The sequence below is a fragment of the Ptychodera flava genome, chromosome 1 (assembly GCF_041260155.1).
Source record: "Ptychodera flava strain L36383 chromosome 1, AS_Pfla_20210202, whole genome shotgun sequence".
Classification (NCBI taxonomy): Eukaryota; Metazoa; Hemichordata; class Enteropneusta; family Ptychoderidae; genus Ptychodera; species Ptychodera flava.
This window is the reverse complement of record NC_091928.1, coordinates 33,775,789-33,796,626: the sequence shown is the minus strand read 5'-3', so window position 1 is coordinate 33,796,626 and position 20,838 is coordinate 33,775,789. Positions and strand designations below refer to the sequence as shown.

The window sequence follows — 20,838 nt, the reverse complement described above, 5'->3', positions numbered from 1 at the left end:
GACATATTTTCTATCTTTAAAAGTGATGGTAACGATATCTTGTATCAATGACAAGGTGGAAACTATTATCTACTGGGTAGTTGCAGCGATATATTTTATTGATGGCGAGTGAAAAATCATATTTTGCACGTTTCGCATTTGTTTATGTTCAATCACGTCAAAAACACAGCGGCGTCCATATGAATTTAGCTGGGTACACTTCTGGTTACTCGCGTAGTATATATTAAACCTGCGCATGCGTAGTCAGTTAGCCGCTTGCGCAATCGAGCATACTCGAACTGTCTACATGCGTCATAGATTGCGATAATAAAAGGCTTTAAACAGGTTTATCAACGTTCAATAGACGATAAGAAGTGTCACTCCGTACAAGGTAAGTGTAAGACACCCAACTAAAGCTGTAAAAGATTCGCATTGTGCAATGTTCAAAATGGAGCGTGTTGCGGGCTCCTTAGAAATGCCTGTTGCGACACAACGGTACGAACGCGATAGGTTTGTATCAAACAATGGCAGCTGAGACTTTACGCTAACTTGTAACGTAGCGTATCATTTAGGCTATTATATTTCATTTCCAGTCGAATATTACCCTTCCTTATACATATTGTGCATGTATGTCCCTACGCTATCTTTTATGACACAATAAGTTCAGTCTGATATTTCTTCTCGGGATATATTTCTTAATTCTGTCAACGTATTGCATAATATTTGATTAATTAAGGCGTTCAACTTTTTCAAACTCTTAGTATACCGACAACATCTATTGATACGCCAAAGTCTGACGAAATATAGTCGTAAGACACAACGTCAAAGCCAAGTGCACTTCTTGTATATAAATAGAAGTATGAAAACACCATTTGTTTGACCAAACAACATGTTTGTAACATGAGTAGGACTACTGACATTTTAACAATGTTCCGATATTGCTTTGGGCAAAATTTCCTCCAAATAAAGATGAGCGAAGAATCATAACAAAATCTATCCACGAAAATTAGGCAATGATATAGACTAGCCCAGTCGCTTTTCTTGGACGTACGCAGTAGTTATATGCAGGCCAAGCGCAAGCGATCACCGCACGATCAACACGACAGCCGCCAAAGGATATTGCCTCAACTTCAGTTCGCTGAGATCTATTCCTTCAATATAGTCTGTTTTGGCCTTTATATTCCATTAAAGTCGGGGCAGGTCTTCTAGTAGCAATGATGAAGTATATGTATTTGCATGTTTCATTTTGCGATCAGACTGTGACACTGGTCACATGATAAGTGTTATCATCGTTCGTGATATCAGCCTGACTGCAGTACGCTATCGACGGTGTCGTGACAACCGACCTACGCTACATAGCAATGATGTATGTTTAAAATTGATGTTTAATATAAGCGATAGTGAGGAATTTGGAACTGTCACGGTGTTTTATCAGCAGTGGGGACACCCGTTCTGAGATGCGGGGTTGAATTATTTTTTTATTGAATTAGCCATAATGTGACCGACTTTTCTTGCTCCAACCTAACGGCATGTCGTGCCACTCGGTACCGGGAACGAAATGAGAATAATAAACGAGGTGAAAATATACAGCTATTTATATCATACTTGTACATACCTTTGTCGACAGGGAAGTCGCAAACGTTAAGGTTACGTGACTGTGAATTCGCGGCATTACATTACACAGTATCACTTGTACATGTGGGATTTGGCTACACGTTTTACGTGAACGTGAAAGCGAACGTCACGAATTCCTGCGATGATGTCATCGACTTGTGCGTGTTCTTCACGTACACAGAGCCGTGTACGTATTTACATGGAGACAGCTGTTTTCACGTTATTTGTAAACGTGTAAATTTATTCTCATCTTTAGGTATCAAAACCTGATATAAACTTTGAATCGTCCATGCACGTTGTTAGTTGGCTATATGATAGTGACATCCTCAAAGAAATACATATATTTTCGTTACTTTTTATATGAAATTTCTTCGTCGATTCGCGGCATACCGGATAACCATAGGGCGATCCCTGTGATGCGGAAACAGACTACTGGAACCCAAGCTGAGCTGAATCATTTCTTGTGCGTGCCACATCAACTTGTCCCGTAACGCGTAGCCAAACGGATTTTCGCACGTGAAGGGGTACGCCAACGCTAACGTGGATTCTACGCGTTCAAGTTGACGTAAAACGTGTAGCCAAAGCTGTCTATTGTTTCAGACCAACGCCATGAATAAATTTAAAACGATATTTAAAAATCTCAATATGATAAGTGGTTGCAATGAGAACATGCAGGTAGCACGCAGACTTCTTCCATGATAAGAGTTAATAACTGGGTGGATATTTAACTGAGTGAACGAGTTCCGCTATGTGGTTGATCATCCCCGTACAATTATTTCGTGGCTCTACTGTTGTCATGGTCCTAATCGAGTGGAAAGCCGCGGGATTTGTCTTGTCCAAGAAAGTTATCGAGAAACGTATGAATTTTCTTGTTGGTTTTAAATAATTTACGTACAGACACATTTTGTTTGAAACAGTTATTTTGAATAATCAAACAAATTCTTGTATCGCAACATAAGAAAATGTTCAAATAAGACATAAGGGAACACCCTGACCAGTGTTTGGACATGTGAATCTGGCATTGAAATGGAAAGGAGCGTGTTCTGCTAAGAATGTGAGCATGTAATCGTTTCGCGGCATTTAACAGTCCCAAGATATGTTACAAGCGTTTATTCCTAGCTGGACGCTTGTTTTGTGTAAGAACAGAGGTCTGCTACTTGAATATCGCATGCTAAAAATAAACCAAAATAATTTTAATATTGCTTACATCATTATTTTTATTATTACATTCGTGAGGTTCATTCATTGAAAAAACTTCTAAATAATAAGAGAACGTACGTGCATCGCAACAACTATCATCAACTGCACTCATACGCAGTTTTGGACATTTCTGCATTTGGATTTTCTCCATGATAAGCCATACATAGACCAATAACAGGAAAGCAAGTTTCTGGTATACTATATGAGAATGTATTTCTCTTGGAGTTTTCCGACGACTTTAAACAACAGCCTCAAATTTTATTACCCATCGCTCTATGAAAGCAGATGAATGACTGATGGACAAGATTAAGGCTTCTGTTGTGCTTTCTCACGCTAATGACTATGGTGAAATTCAGCCGCATATTCACCGTCTAAGAGAGACTACATGTAATAAATATTTCACCAGCAAATAATACTTATCTTAACTTTAGACAACACGGTTGAGAAACTGATAAACATTTGCAAGGAGAATCTCTCGTCCTATAATCTGATCAACCACTGCCGATGGGAACACCGTTGGCGTCAGAAAGGTTGTGATGTTTACGAATGTCGTGAAATTCAGGTCATCAAAGTCTGGCCTTTCTACGAACTATGAAAAGAAAAAAACGACACCCACCAAAAAGCCAAGTCTGGTTATCAGTTTAATCTAACAAACCACGGCGCGGTATGCGTATTTATAAATATTGTTTACTCAGTTATGATAAAAAGAAAGCTTCATGCAACTAAAAAATAGATCGTATTGTCTGTTTTTCATTAGTCTATACCTGTTTCAAACGACGCATTCTAGTTCCTTGCTCTCCTCGTTCGGCTAACTCTGTATACGGCTGTATTTTGTTGAAAAGAGACACCAAATGAAATATAGGGCGACAAAATGTTAGCGCTTGTATCTACCCCATTTAAATTTTGCGAAACAAAAACACCTCATTAAGATATTTGTAAATGTATTTTTGATACAAGATCAGCCAAGACTTTTACAGTTATCCAAATGCACTCCTGATGAAATCCAGTAGACCTACTTTCAAAAAAGCACTTCTTACATTCCGGTAAACTCTGCGTCGTATTCAAGCCCGTAATTATGGCCAACATTCACGTTGCAACGGCTCTAAATCTGTCAAGCCTAAGTCAAGGTCAAATAAAACTGTAGGACTGTATGTATCCGTTTTGAAAGAAATGAGAGTTTTTCTCTACATGAATGTAATTTGCGCGTTAAACATGGTGTAGTGATTTAATTCATCACGTGATGAAATTCATGTTTACCCGATTCCTGCTGTGTATACAAGCACGATATTACTTTGACAGACAAGAGAGCGTTGTGCAGATTTTAAATCCGCTATATTGACTTACAGAATGGAAAACTAAGATTGTATGGTGAGAATCTGGTGGTTAATGGTATTGAGGAGAACATAATTATAGAAATTAGACGAAGGGCATTTGAAGAGGCATGTGGTCACCTTACCACTGTTTACGATGATTTACTGTTCAGATACTACTCCCTGTACTTATTCACATATTTTTACAAAAGAAAGTTTTCGAAATATCTCCAAAACAATTACATCATCTAGTACGTACAGAACGAAAGATCCTCAGGCTAATAAGATTGATCAAATACACAGACAGTCGCAAAATTTTGATGAAGAATTATCCGATTTGCATCGGACTCGTTAAGAGAAATAGAGCGCATTTTACTTTAGTGCAGTAAATGCCATTCTGGAAACTTCTGCTGAGCCTATTCTACCCCTCTGAGTCATTTTGTTGGCCAATAGAGTTGTCTGAAAAGTAACATTTGAAATTGCATAGCATCATTTATAATGAAATGCATATCATTGAAGGTAGTTCTGGAGAGTTCTACTGGGTTTTCACCATGAGGCCAAAGGAATTAAATTCTTTGTTTTGCGTCCTCACCCGCTTAATAAGTTTTTAAGGTTTTCATGAAAAACACACACAGTGTATTTAAGAATTTAAAGAATTTAATTACTTTTGCCTATGTTATTTTTGCCGACTCGGCATAGATAAGCACGGTGATGACCCGCAAAATTTAAAGGTATTTTTCTAGGAATTTCTAAGGAGTTTAACAACAGCTTCAAGTCTTGTTAGCCATCGCTGTATGAAATGCGATGAATGACCTATGATACCGTACTGTTTTGTTAAATTGGGTGGTTTAAACTCAATCAGTGCGAGACAGCCTTTCTGTGGTCCATCAATTAAATTTCTTTCGCCGGCAAATCATTTCTACTTTTGCTTTATACATTCCGATTGACAATTAGTTAAAAATTGTCCAGCACTAAGTCTCGTCTTATCATCTCAACAGCCATTGCGAGTAAGAACAGCGTAAGCACTCAGGAAGGTCCGTAACTTTACAAACGTTAACGAATAGTAGGTCATACAAGGTCAGACCATTTGACAACTTACATATACACGCAACAACAAAAGTAAGGTCTAGCACATCAGTCCTATCTACACAAACTTTAAATATGGTTTTACATAATAGATAAGTGCTAAAAGCTTCATAGGACTATGAAACATACAGCGCATTGTCTTGACTAAATTTGTAAGCTAACAGAGACATTATTTTTCACTGTCTTATCCCTAACCTTCTAACTGTCTTTAAAATGGAGTGTAAAGTTGCAATGAGAAACCATATGAAATCCAATTGGTCGACAAAAACTTAAAACTTTGTCACGCCACATATTGAATGGACTAGATCAAGTAAAACAACAAATACAAATATATAAATTTTATCATTTTGCAACTCTGTTTAATTGAAAATTAGGAAAGTAATCTCCGATTACGTCATTTTTAAAGGTATGTGGTACAACAAGATCAAACAATTATGTTGTCAGATTGTCAAAACAATGTAATATTTCGCATGGTAGCAATAGTTTACTCAAAGTATGAAATGGTGTATATTCGGGGTAAAAACCTTAATTTTGGTATTAATGATAAAAATAAATTGAAGTAAAAACTCGATACTATTTTCTCAAATGTAATATTTCAATTGAAACATGAGTATGTGTAAGAAATAACGACTATTTGATATTGTTTTATCTATCCTCATTCTAAAATGGCATGGGTTGAAAAACTGACACTCAAAAAGTGATTTTAAAACATGATTAGCAAAATTAAATGCCTCTTATTCAAAATGTAAGAACTTTATTGCATATAAAAATAATCGCCTTGTTAAATAGCATTTAAAAACATGATATGATTGACGCAGCTGGAGTAGACTTAAATACATTAGAAATGTTGAAGTTGGTAGAAAAGATAAGCAGGAAATCGGGTAATATGCAACATTTGCATAAATTAACACTTCTTTATCACGCAACTTACGACTGCTTGACAAGCTTAAAGTTAATCTCGACCAGTATTTAATCTTAGGTTAAGATACTAATTAAAATTGAGTGAAGATTTGCAAAGAAGTAATTTTTAAGCAAAATACGCCTTGTTGGGTATAGCGCCCCCTTTAATTCGAAAGTATGTCAGTCCTTATTGTATCTCAATATTCACACGCCTTATGATGCAGTATGTAATACGCTGGAGAACCAAAACGTCTACAACGTATAGTGCTGATAAGGTATTTTTGTTCATGTTGCGACAGAAAAAAAATTGATTCAATGTGCCGTTAAGCACTGCTGTTGCCTTCGTGATTATTCTAGAGGTCCATGCACAAAATGAAAGGAAAACTAGTCTACTAACTTACATTTGGTTCTGAAAGTGGCTGGTATTACAAATGAAAAATCTCTAATGCAAGTCACAAATTTAGCTTGATAAGGCCTTGTTAACCGTAAAAAAAGCGAAGCACAAGGCAATACTTCCTTGCATCCAGTATTAACTTAAGACATGATATCAAAAGGAGATAGCTCGTGTAAACGTCGCGTCGTAAATAATGCATAAGGCTATTGTATCACCGAAAAATGCGTCACGTACACCATCTATTCATGCTAGCAAGAAATGTCTATCCTTTCTGCAAAAGTGCATACAACTTCATTTGTGTTGGACGCGAAAACGACGGACGACGTTATAAATAATCATAGTGGTTTGCATAATCATAACTGACCAAATACGAACAAAAGGATTTGTGAGAGACACAAATACAGTGACTTCGACTTTTTGTTTGTCAGTCACTGGTTGGATGACCTGACAAGTTAGGTAATATGCACAATTTGGAGGCCAAAGTGATTGAACATAAGACAATATACAAGTACACGATCTCGAGGACTTCTTTGTGCTTGTCTTTATAGCGCCCTCTATCAATCCACACCCCTTGTAATGTACAAGTCCTGATTTTTCTATCCTAGTCAAAGTTTTCGCACTCCTTGCACTCAACAATTAAGGCATCTGTTGACCGCGAAGTTTTCGAAGTATCAGCAAACAGTCTATCAGAGAATGTCAAGGATTTCAAAAGGACCGTTTTTTTCGTTTTTATGCAGACTGGCTAATCGCTAATTGCAGGCAATGCTCGTACGTGACGAGAAAATATGTTACCAAGCTGAAGTTATACCATTACTTGGAACATTAAAATAGTTGAAACATTAAAATAATCATTAAAATATTGAAAGTTTGTAATTGCCCGGGGGATTAGTTAGTGTGCCAAACTCATTGTCAGAAGATGGTGAGTTTGAGACTCCAGCACGGTGTTATGCCCTCGAGCAAGGCACTTTACTCCTCATTGCTCCATTTGGTAGTACGTTGTAGATTAATCTTCCTATAATAAGGTTCGCCTGTTGGAGGAGAATAAAATAAAAATAATAACGTTACACAAGTAGTTGAAGTGAGGAGAAACATGTATTATTAGTGCTCATACAAACAGCACAGTCACATTACAATTTTACTATCCAAAATATGCTAAATACTGTAATATGATTTGCCGATTGCTTTGCAAAGGACGCTTGATTTTCAACATTATCTTATGTTCATCATTTTTAGCAGGAAATCACGGAGTCACCATTTGTCCTAGCTTTGATATCCACCCTTGACTCGGCTGAAACCCTGTTTCTGCAACAGGGTAGACTATCTAAAGAGAATGTCTTCACGAGTAAAACGTCGTGTGCTCTCCTTCAACAATCAAAACGGCTACCCACTTGGACGTGATTCAGGAGGACAACCAACGGTGCAAGATTCTCATGGTAATGCCTCCTGTACTGACGAAGAAGGTGAACGACCACAGGAGCAACTATCAACGAATGATCTCAGGAATTACTCCATCAATCCAAAGACAAGGTGTGGTTGTACTTCAGAAAATCACGTTCGTCTCCTGTAACTTTAACTAATCTAATAAATTAAATTTTACCAATTCTCTTACTCATGGACACACGAAGCAGCTCTTAATTTCCATGCACTGTGTAGCTGGTGATAGATGCGAGCTAAGCAGGACCAATTTAAATACTTCAGAAAAGTTCGTATGCATTCCACATTTAAAGAGGAGGGTGGGTATAAAATGGATTAAGACAGCAGCGACGCTCATTATGCAAGGTGCCTTACGAATGTCTTTTCTCAGACTATTTATATAGGAATCTAACAAATGACAATGCATTATCTTTACATTATCTTGCAAACAATAACAAAAGTCTGATTACTGATGCAAAGTTTTAACATGTGCAGCCAAGTTCTTTACAAAATATGGATTCCAAACTACATTTTACGTCAAATGAGTATTTTAATCGTAAATGAAAATAGTAATATATTACTTGGCACTACACTTCAATAACCGTTTCTGTCAAGAAAATTACTTGGTCATAATGTAAACGTGACCACCGCCGTCAATGTCAATGTCACGTTGATCTAACATGGACATACAGAAGGATGAATCTAAATAACCAATACTATCACACATACGTAAATGTTATCTGTATGGAATCAGACATTCGGTGTAGTCAGATTGAATAATCATCATCATCATCATCATCCACTGTCATCATCATCATCATCATCATCATCATCATCATCATCATCATCATCATCATCATCATCATCATCAATATCATCATCATCATCATGATAATAACAATAATTAGAAGAAGAATAATCTAATTCATTCATTCATACATACATTCGTTAGGATCAATTAAATTAATATGAAGTAAGTAAGTAAGTAAGTAAGTAAGTAAGTAAGTAAGTAAGTAAGTAAGTAAGTAAGTAAGTAAGTAAGTAAGTAAGTAAGTAAGTAAGTAGTAAGTAAGTAAGTAAGTAAGTAAGTAAGTAAGTAAGTAAGTAAATGAGTACGTTTTTGAAACAACAATAAGATTTGGGAATAACAGACCTAAACCCACATGAATAATATTAAAAGAAAATACTGCTAAACAAGTACAGTACATTTGACACGTCAAGTTTCTATTATAAATGTACTTTTGAAAAATATAGAGAGACTAAAACAAAATTTTATACAAAAATAATGCAGAAATGTTAACTGATTACCAATACCTCTGATGAGCAAACTTCCCTCCGCAGTTTTGTTTTCTCTTCATTATATACTGTGGCCCAAACTGTATGCCATTAAAGTTTTTTTCTTTAATGCTTATTTTTCTTTATTGCTTTCACTTGCGATTCTTTTGGATTAATTTTGAACTAGTCGTTTATATTACTTTCACAGAAAGAGAAGTCGATTAGTTTCGACTTATTGTGGAAACAATGATTCCCGGAGTGACAGTTGTTGGTCTGTAATCAATGAAAGTGGTAATATAGCCCTAAGTTCCAAAAGGCCAAGAAGAAGTCAAACGAGAGTGAACTATGAAGAGCATGAATCTGAAAGCGAAAGGTAAATTAAGGAGAAGAAGGTGGTAACAGTGAGGGTATATATGGAAATGGGAGACAAAGGGGATAAATGGACATAGTTAGAAAATCAGGAGAGTAAAACTCGCGAAAACCAGAGTATTTTCTTTACTTTTCAGTTTCAATTTCATATGACGGAGTGATCATAATAGGAGCTGTGAAGTTAACACTCAGCCTGTTCTCTCATATTTCAAAAACTATGTCTGTCTAATACCTTGTTTCCACAGCGAAATGGAGGACGTCAATGATACACAAAATGTGGCTTACAATAGTGCTACTAGAAATGGTAATGTGCAAAATTTAAATCGCAAATCAAGAAGGAAAACCCAAAGGAGGAATCGCCTACAAGCCAAGAAGAATACAATGGTAGGGTATATCCAAGCATATCAACTAGTAGTACCATTGTCAATATTAGTCAACTGATAATTATATAGTATTAACTTTATCCGTAAGAAGAAACCTTGTGAGAATGGTTCTACTCCGGAATACAAAAGATGCGATGTGTTGTATAGACTGAGTACGCCCAAAAGATCACGTCATGGCGGTACAAACAAACCTATAGGTACAAACGCGTATGTAAATATACATACTTCCTTGCTCGTTTGCGCACGTGGTTTTGTTTGTACAGTGGTCCATACGAATTTCAAGTTTGACCTATTAACAACACCATGGACGTTTCATCAGAATTTTATTTATCATTGTTTAACTATATATTGCTTTATATGTCTACAAACACGATACTTCTAAGATGGAACAATGAATTCGACCTCGTGAGTGCAAATATCCTGGTGAACTACGAAGAGAGTGATTGCGAAAAAAGTCCTTGGTCACAGGCACAATCAATCAGTGAAATTTGAATTTAAATCATATTCATGCCATTGCAGAAGTGCCTGATTGAGAAAGGTATGCAGTCGCATGGAGACAAAATTGCATATATTTGGATGCAAGATGGCAGTACCATCCATAAGTATAAACTGTTGCAGACCACGAGATTGTACAGGAAAACAAAATCGGTATGACTATAAATACTTAAATATTTTTGTGCGTGATATATATATATATATATATATATATTTATATATATATATATATAATATATATAATATATATATATATATATATATATATATATATATATATATATAAGGGGTTATTACACGAAGTTTGGGAGATACTGCGACGTATTCGAGTGATGTGTCCGTATTTTGACAAGTTGCGCGGAGCCGGAGGCGAGAAAGTGTGCGGCTTCTCTCTCTCTCTCTCTCTCTCTCTCTCTCTCTCTCTCTCTCTCTCTCTCTCTCTCTCCTCTCTCTCTCTCTCTCTCTCTCTCTCTCTCTCTCTCTCTCCATTTTGTATATGTGTATGCATTTAGTCTTTACCTATAGTTTCACTTAAATCCATGCCTGGTTTATTTGAAAGGCGAAACGGTACGGTGGAAAATATGAAGCTCGGTATCAAGCAATTAGCGGATGGAAACCGTACAATGGTAGCAGTAAAGAATGCCTGCCAGAAGTCGTTGAAGTGACGTCCTGGGAGGTGATGGCCGGTGTGTTAAAAATAAATGTTACGAGTGTGTGTGTATGTGTGTGGATATATATATATATATATATATATATATATATAATATATATATATATATATATATATATATATATATATATTATATATATATATATATATATATATATATATATATATATATATATATATTAATATATATATATATATATATGGGAAATTACAATGCTCGATGCTAACTGAATCTGGAAGATATAAAGATTTGATGTTGATAGAATTTTGCTACTGCAGAAGGATTTAAATTTGATAAGCAACGTTGATCCAGGTGCTTTCAAAGATAAAGTGCGTCGCAGTTGCGTCCATGCCCAGAGATCTTGCTATTACATCATGTAGACGTATGTTAATGATTTGTTTTGCCGTTGTTTCCTCAGTACTTTGAGCTTCTGAAGGATAAACATTGCTTTAAAATTAACCTTTTCGTTTCAACAATAAAAGCACGATACAAAACGTTCATAGCAACTAGCATAGGCCACATTGTGTACATACAGTGTAAATAAATATCACTGAAACCTTTAAGATGGTGAAAGCAGGCGACAAAAAGGATCTCTCCATTGCAGTGCTCAGTGAATGTTCCTTGAACTAACCCTTCTTGTAGCCTGACTAGATTATCAGATTTAAAAAAAACAATGGAAATGGAAATACATGGCTGTTCTTCTGGCCCTCTCGATGACTTTCAAGCTAGAGAACCATTGGTATTGCCCTCTGTTGTCATCGTGGTGGACTGCCATATTCAAGATGAAAATTGATTATTGATCTTGACAAGTAGAAAATAATGCGTTTGTTTGCATGTTTGACAGGAAAGGAAGTAGGATACGAGGATTACAAGAGTTACCTGGAATGTATTATAAAAGTAGCGCTTGATGAAGACTTTCTTGAAAATATACGTCAAAATAATTACGAAAGTAAGCAATTATTTCACTCCATGCCTTATCTCGAGTGTGAAGATTTTCCGCAACAAGTATAAATGCAACTCATTTAAGCGTCATTAGATTAACAATCATTAGTTTGGCAATATGTTAAGCAGTGAATTAACCACCTCTGAGAATAACATTGGCTACTGATTGTATATGCTATAAATGTTTTACTCGATTGATTGATGCCACATAATTACAGCAATCATCAAGCTGAACTTTAGACTCTGAGTAAGCATATAAAATTGGAGGAATACAGTATGCATGCCAAAGTACACCCGAAAGATAATGTGATAAATTTTAATGCAAACGTCTTCCTAAGGGCTCATATCCTACGATATATTGAAATCTGTAAAACTAAAAAAATCAAAGGTGTCCTCGAAGCTTATGGCTTATGAATTACCTGATCTGTGATAAGAACCGGACTCAATTTGCCGTCGAGTCGTGCAGAATCCGCAAGATACCCATCATTTTGACACAATCGGTCGTTCGAAAACGGGGTCTCGACTTATTGCATTGACATTTTGGTATCTTTATAATGAAGTAATGAAAACGCGGGTAGAGGCACATTTCGTTTCCATACTCTCTACAACGAATGATTGGTAGGCGCTCGTTATTACATTTGTTATCATAAAGCCGAAAAGCAACGAGGTCAATATTTCCCTTCTCGCTTATGACACATAAGAAGTCTTTCTGCCGCAAAAAGGTTGGTCACGGAAGTTTTAATGCGGGTGTTTGGAAGGGCGAGTGTGGGTAACCGGTTGTTGACCTGTTCACCACCCCACCCCAACCCAATTCCCTCTAAACGAGTAAAACATGGTAACAATGGCATTTGTCGAAATCATTGATTATTATTGTGTAAATACATGACTGTTCGAATACTGTAAGTCTATCGTGTTATCAAATTTATCTAGAGAAACAAATACGAGCGTCTTTTGCTATTGTCAGCGTTATGTTGCAGTAAATATTTCAGATTGATTTTGTGAAAGTAAATGATTCAATTTTTCTTTCATCGTTTGATTTGAATGTTAACGCGGTTGTCACCATGCCATGTATAAATACCGTTCTAACTCTTATCAAAGTTTTCAAAGCATTGGTAAAACTGCATAGTGGTATTTTAGCAGTGGCCAGAACATTTAGCACATCTATCGAACGATTTTTTTTCTTTCTTTCTACTGTTAGATGGGCAATACATACAAGCGTTTGAAAAGATCAATTCAATGTTAGAAAATTTCATGAATAAAATTCGAAGCTCGGCCTGGAAACCAGACTTCATGGTAGGTTAACTAGATCAATATTCCTAGTTAGGGCTGTTACACCCTACATTTCAGTACAATGCGAGATATGTCGCACGAGATTTGTCCCTGGCATTACTCGGCAAAACATTTTTGCCCGAAACTCAAAGCATTGCTGTTGAAACCAAGGCGATTCCGTTATTCATTCAGTTGACATGATGAATTACACAGACACTGGACAAGCCTACCGTGTCATGCTATAAGATGCGAACTGTATCAAAATCGAGTGTATACTCCCTGCAGAGTATGGAATACCGTCTGTGCATGCATTATTAAGTAATTTTATGTTAAAAATCTTTATTTCCTCGGTTTCAAGTTATATCAAACTTTTCTTTATAAATAATCCCAATTGAATGATTTCTTCTTATGTAACCAACTCACTGTTTAATAATATACAAATAAAGTAAAATATATATACTTTATTTTTCAAAATCCGTCCCCTAGTATTGCACAGTGCTGTAGATTTCCCATAATTCATTATGATTTGTATCCTCGGAGATTCCTCAGTGAAGTCTGCCATGTCTCCCGTGTGTAGACAAATTCACAGACTAGTTGTCAAAATTTTGAAAACGTACTTTTATGCACACCGTTCTTCTCAATTCTCATTTTAAATGATTTGGAAAATTATGCATAATTGAGGGAGGAGATAGCATTTTTGTAAACTTTGCCACTGATTGTGTCCTCAGCCATACAGAATAATATGATGGAAAGAAGGGAGACTAGTTACACATGCTTTATGAAACAAAAGGATACTGATTTTTTGCAATGGAAGTGACAAAAGAAATTTGCATGCTAAGTTTTCTCAGAGAATGACCCCTTCAGTTCGTCATAACTTGCTGCCCAAAAAGCGTGGCATTTGTAGCATTTGTAGCACCTATGGTTGTTTAGTGGTCATTTTGAATCTTTCACTGAAACATCTAAACGTACTTTTACTAGATATTATTTGACATTCATTCTGAGGCTGAACATTAGTGCTTATATGCAGAAGTGAAAAAGTTTTTAGAAAAATAACCTTCATGGATACAAATCAAAGAGAATTGTGGGTAATTTATTGTACTGTGTATTGTATCTAACAATTAAAGCCCTCATTGACCATCACCTTTGCGCGTTGATTGAAAGGAGGGAAGAATCATAGCTTTTGTGGTTCAGCGTTTTCAGACAGGCGATGGCTATAGCTACAATCAAGATATCATTCATTACAAATTTCTTGGAATGCACGGCAAGTTCCGTTATTTTGATAGATATAATATAATTCAATGTGGTCATTTTGTTCCCATAAAAACATTTAAGAAAAGCAACGATGCTTTGTCCATCGCTCTGTTGGCTGCGGTGACGTTTTCCGCTTACATCTTGTCCACTCTGTACTCAACTTTCGACTGAAAAGCTTTGTATTGTACCAGAGGTAGATCTCGTAAATCAAAAAAAATTGTAATTTTTATTAGGCGATCATGGAAAGGTGTCCATCGAAGACATGCGAAAACATCATAAAAACTTCACTTCGTAAAAAGATTTGTGAGGTAAGATTACTTGTGCACATAATTTGGGATGAAAGGAGAATGTTATGGTATCCTTCAGTCATTATCTGTTCTCGAATATTTGAACAAAATATACAGTAACGGTAAAGATGAAGAACTAAATATTGTGACCAAGGTGACCGAGAAAAGAAGAAGCTTTGCTTTCTCAAATGCTAGATGGGTTCTTTCATTACAATTTATTTGTCATTTAAGTTCACTTCCTCGCTAGATTGCTGAATACTAATTCTAAAGATTTGCTATACATACTTTGTGTTTATTGATAAAATGCAATCTATATATCGAAAAATATATTGAAACCCGTGAGAAATTTGAACTTGGCCAAAAATACAAACCACGCCGCGTGAAGATAAATGAACTAATTACCTTTTTATGCGATCGGTATTACTGACCATGTAGGTATGCAAGAGACGAGAGTCCATCGCAAGTAGTATTGTCCAATTTGAGGGGCCAAAATATGACCCTAAGACACTGAAAGAATTCAGTGAAGAAGACAACAAAAGGGTAAGCAAATGGTACCTTTTATACATTCGTTTTTTATATTTTAGACTACCTAAATTCACCCTGAATTATTTAATCAATCACTCTATTTGACTTATGTTGCCATTTCGGTCGAAACGTCTTCTTTCCTGAAGCTACGTGTCGAACAACTCTAACTACAGTCTTTAACTTCCATCAACGTCTTGATTTAGATATTTAAGACGTGTTATGTTTGCAATATTTAACCTGAATAATAACAACAAAGTTTCAGGGGGTCATAATACTTAATTTTCAAGCGAAAATGCACAGAAGTAATATTTTAAGATAATTACAATATTGTGTCGAATCTTATTATTTTCATTATGGTTGTCCTTGGAAAATAATGTATATCTATCATATGTTATTCGTTCACAGTTATTGCCATTATAACATTATGTTATTGGGCCATTAAAGCCTCATTTTGATCTTTAATCCTCTGAAACATACACGCTAAAATTCTAGTAGATTTTGGTCACTTTTCGTGAGTCCTAGCATCACAAAATATTTGATTTTCAACTCGGATGTAACCCGACTATCTACTCATGGAAATGTTTCTGTAACGTTTTCCTCTCAGATTTCCATTCAGAGATTCAATCGATACTTTGTATTTGTAATCAAATACCATGCCAACAGACATACGAAGGCTAGTAATACGGCCAGAGTGCACAAATGTACGATAATGATGGCAATGCAAGCAAGATGCGGCGTTATTAGAATTGAAATCGAAAGATGCACGTTTGTTCATAGTCAGTCGAGAGGATGAAGCCTTTTAATCTACACCAGAAATCATTAAACTTTAGCAGGCAGAATAATTTGTTAGAAATTCATTCACAACGATAATGGATTTAGCCTCGTGCCATACTTGTAACGGGTCTTGTTGATCGATGTCGGACCGACAGCGAAATAAGTTCATGCCCTCTACACTTTACATTGCAGTCATTTAAAATTGGAGGTGAATGTTTTCAAAGGACAGATATATACCACAACCTGCGCCATTACCATTTTGATCTTCTACAGAAATGTACAAAAAAGGTGAGACCTCGTTTCTAAGTGCGTTCATTTTCCCCCACAAATCCGTATAGTTTTCGTCATCAAAAGTGTGTTGTCAACCTTGCAATAACTTCAACTGGTTTAAAATCACCTTTTTGTGAAATGGGACGCCGACTTGTTTTATTTTGATCGCCGACTTCATTGCTATGTGAATAGATTAGAGTTCATGCTTTATTTATCTATGATAAATGGACCGAATATATCTTTTCAGACGAAACATACCATAGTTATTAGCTTCATTCAGAATAAAGAATGAAAAGATTCGTAAATGTATCACCTGATTAACATCTCGCACCAAGCAAAATATCTGTCTCTGTCTAGACATCACACTGTCAGATTCAATCTCCGTACAGAGATTGTAGCGGCGTGGAAACATAACCTAGCTAAGGAGTCTCAGCAGTAGTCACACTAATCTCTGCCACAGGCGACAGATTTCACCAACTTTTTGGGTAATTCGCGTTTTCCATTATAAACATTTTCTTTGTTTCATACATAACACTTCGAACCAAAAAAATTAAATAGATGAAAAGTACACCAATTTCAATATCGATCCTCGATTCCGTGAACACTTGCATAACATAGACCTTGCTCTAGGTTACATGGATCTGCACCAACGGCTGTCAGCATTGCAGACTCTATTGTCAAAGTTATAGAACATTATGTATCATTTTTACTAGTGTATGTATATTATTTTTACCACTGTACGGAAAGCGCGATCTCTTGCCGGACAGCTCATATCAAAATCTGAGATGTCAGCCACGTTTATTGAGTGAGTTGGGCACGCGCAGGACTGTAAGAAATCCGAGTCTGGAATATCAAAATTTGCCTGCGGCAGAGATCGGTGGTGGCGCGCGGTCAACGACTCTACTATCCACGCTGCACTGCTGCCCCACCGCGCTTCAATCTCTGTGTACGTGGAGATTGGGTCAGTCTGTCAAACGAGTGTACTCCTGCGTTTACATCTATCTATCCATAATTTCTGCCTATAATCTTTGTCTAACTATTACGCGGTCTGCCTGATACCTACCTGGTGTGGTCATTTACATTTTACTAAAGAATTCTTAGTTAGTAATGACCAAATATTACATGATTTAAATAAGATATGAACGTATTTCACTTGAAAACCAGATATGAACTGAATATGCTCACGTGTTTTACACCAGGTTCATTAATAGTAGTACGCTTCACAGAACAATGAGATATATGTCATCACTATATGTAGCAGGTTTTTTAAACTTTGCACAGTACTCTCAGAGTTTAATCACTAATTACAAAACTTTATTTAATATGCAAATGAGCTGTTAATTAACTTGACACTGCTCAATGCTGTATGGGACAATTAGATATCCATCAGATCAACATTTGTAGCACGTTTTATTTAATTTAATGCTGTAATTTTAGAGTAATGTCACTAATTACAAAGTTCATTAAATATGCAAATAAACCCTAAATTAACTTGACACTGTTCAATGATTCATAGCACAATTAAATATTTATCAATCAATATCTGTAGCACGTTTCACAAAATTTTGGTGCCGAAATTTCAGAGTTATATACCTAATTACAAAGTGTATTAAATATGCAAATGAACCCTTAATTAACTTTACACTACTAAATGCTTTACAACACAGTTAGATATCTGTCGTATCAGTATGTGCAGCAGTTTTCATCACATTGATGCAGTTATTTCGGAGTTATATGACTAATTATAAGACTTCATGAAATATGAAAATGAGCTAATTATTAACTTGACACTGCTCAATGCTTCTCAGTACAATTGGATATTTATCAGATCAACATCTGTAGCAGGTTTCATCAAATTTAACGCTGTAATTTTGGAGTAATATCACTAATTACAAAGTTCATTAAATATGCAAATGAACCCTTAATTAACTTCACACAACTAAATGCTCTACACCACAATTAGATATCTGTCGGATCAGTATCTGCAGCAGATTTCATCACATTTGGTGCAGTTATGTTGGAGTTATATCACTAATTACTAAACTTCATAAAATATGCAAATGACCTATTTGTTAACTTGACACTGCCAAATGCTTCCAAGTACAATTAGATATTTATGAAAACAATATCTGTACCCAATTTCACTGACTTGGGTGCCGTAATTTCAGAGTTATATACCTAATTACAAAGTTCATTAAATATGCAAATGAACCCTTAATTAATTTCACACTACTAAATGCTTTACACTACAGTTAGATATCAGTCGGATCAGTATCTGCAGCAGATTTCATCACATTTGGTGAAGTTATATCGGAGTTATATGACTAATTACAAACCTTCATAAAATATGCAAATGAGCTATTTATTAACTTGACACTGCCTAATGCTTTTAAGTATAATTAGATATATATCAGATCAATATTTGTTGCAAGTATCATCAGGTTTGGTGCAGGAATTTCAGAGTTATGACACTAATAACAAAAGTTCATTAAATATGCAAATGAGAAGATAATTGACATGACACTCACAGTATCATCATAATGTTCTTAGATTGTCATCTGTGAAAAGTTTCATGAAATTTTGTGCAGTATTTCTTGATATATGCCTTCACTGTCATTACCGTCTCCATAGGGAAACCATTGTACGGAAAAAAACGATATTGCATAACTTCATTAATATGCAAGCCACACTAACCAAAATCTAATCAGTTCTTGCAAGTAGCATATGGTACCTGTGTACCAAATTGACTTGAATCTGTTCAGGCGTTTTTGAGTTATCGTGTAAACAGACAGACAGACACACACACACACACACACACTAACACACACACACACACACACAGACAGACAGACAGACATCACTATGACATTAGCCCACGTGTTTACACACATGAGCTAAAAATGAAATACCCAATATAATAAATGTAAAGAAAGTTTAACTGTGATAGTTTTGTATCCCCACCGCAGGTTGAAAAAGTCATGTACCCCGGGGCTGATGATGATGATGTGGTTTACGATATATTAACTAAAGAGTGTCGCTGGGTGGAAGATGTAAGTAGTACGGTGGCGCGTAAGTAGGAACTCAATGTGCCGTGATTTTTTAATTATACATTCTGTTGAAGGAAGTTTCTCTGTGCTTTCGATTTTGCCGCATTCATCCTCCGTCAACAAAATGCGTCATTTACTTTAATTCTCCTTACATCCATGTTCTTTGCTTTGGAATAAGCTTTTCAGATTCGATTTGAAAAACTGAATCGCTATCTTCACAAATGTTCCCTTAAAAGATCGAAGTTCAAATCTTTGTCCATGCTCTCCCCAAACACAATAAGATTCCAGGAGATCTAAATTTATGTTTTGTCCAATGTATCACGTGAAAGGAAGTGGTCGCTAATACTACAGCATCGGTAGAGTCAACTTTCCGATTCGTTCGTGAACAAAATCTTGCCCCCCCCCTACCGATTTCCTATGCATCTATACACCAGATTCTCTGAAATCTCTGAAATGACTAAAAAACCTAAAGGTTTCTCTGTTGATTTTTTATCCTTCTAAAAATCTGTCCAGAAACAAATTTGAACGGATGATTTAAATTCCCTCTTCAATAGAAAATTGTTAAAGCACTAGCACATAAAAAGATGTAACAGTTGTAAGAAGATCATACCATTTCCTAATTTCGAGGAGAAGACTGACAAGAAACTATTGCATGAAGATTAAAGTATAAGACCTTGCAGTCGTCAATGCTCTCTGTATTACTTTGTGATATGGAACTCGAAATCTGCAAGAATAACTTAACTTGCACGCATTTTTGAGGCATACTCAGAATCGTAGCAGGAGTAACAGTAAGACATTTCACTATAAGTTCAATATATTTGAGTTAAAAGATGTGAATCACTACTGTTCGTATTGGGCTTTTATGGATTAAATTGACTATATGCTCAATTGCATCGCGATATATCCCATCTTATTACGTTAAAAAATGAGACTATCTTATTACTTTGTTTTTCCAGGAACATTATCTGTTTAACTGGCTACTATCGCAGTCCTATCAGCGTTTCAAGCAGTATCAGAAGATGAGGACTCAGAAGTATCATGATCGACGGGAACAACGCTTTACAGTGTAGAACTAATACAGCCGACCTCGGTTCTCGGTACAAGCGGTCTTACGAGATCCCTTGGGACCTTGTTTTTGGCAAGGTGATGCACTATCCCTCAAATTATTCCAAAGGATACGCCAATCGCTATTTATTTAGTTCAGAAAAAACGTGTTATTACAAAATTTGTTGACTTCGATGGCACACAAGGGTGTACACAACGCACTATACGGCCTCGTGAACATTGTATTTCTGGTAACGCATGTCCCCATGGGTAATAAACGGGCGCTAGAGCCCTCGTTAGCAAGTATTAGGTCTTTCATAGATTACACCAGATTTCTTGT

General features: G+C 36.0%; 1 protein-coding gene and 1 long non-coding RNA gene across 2 annotated transcripts in view; one reads left to right on the top strand and one right to left on the bottom strand.

The window, feature by feature from the left end:
* LOC139135738 (uncharacterized) overlaps positions 1-20,838 on the bottom strand; it is a 429,492-nt gene that overhangs the window by 219,502 nt on the left and 189,152 nt on the right. The window lies entirely within an intron of this gene.
* On the top strand, positions 271-20,524 carry LOC139147074 (coiled-coil domain-containing protein 82-like). Its single transcript, XM_070717968.1, has 13 exons — positions 271-370; positions 7,717-8,010; positions 9,380-9,544; positions 9,786-9,924; positions 10,443-10,571; positions 10,978-11,104; positions 11,934-12,038; positions 13,230-13,324; positions 14,785-14,859; positions 15,274-15,378; positions 16,330-16,425; positions 19,374-19,457; positions 20,411-20,524. Exons 2-13 carry the CDS (start codon positions 7,814-7,816, stop codon positions 20,522-20,524), a joined length of 1,431 nt encoding a protein of 476 aa, XP_070574069.1. The 5' UTR covers positions 271-370; positions 7,717-7,813.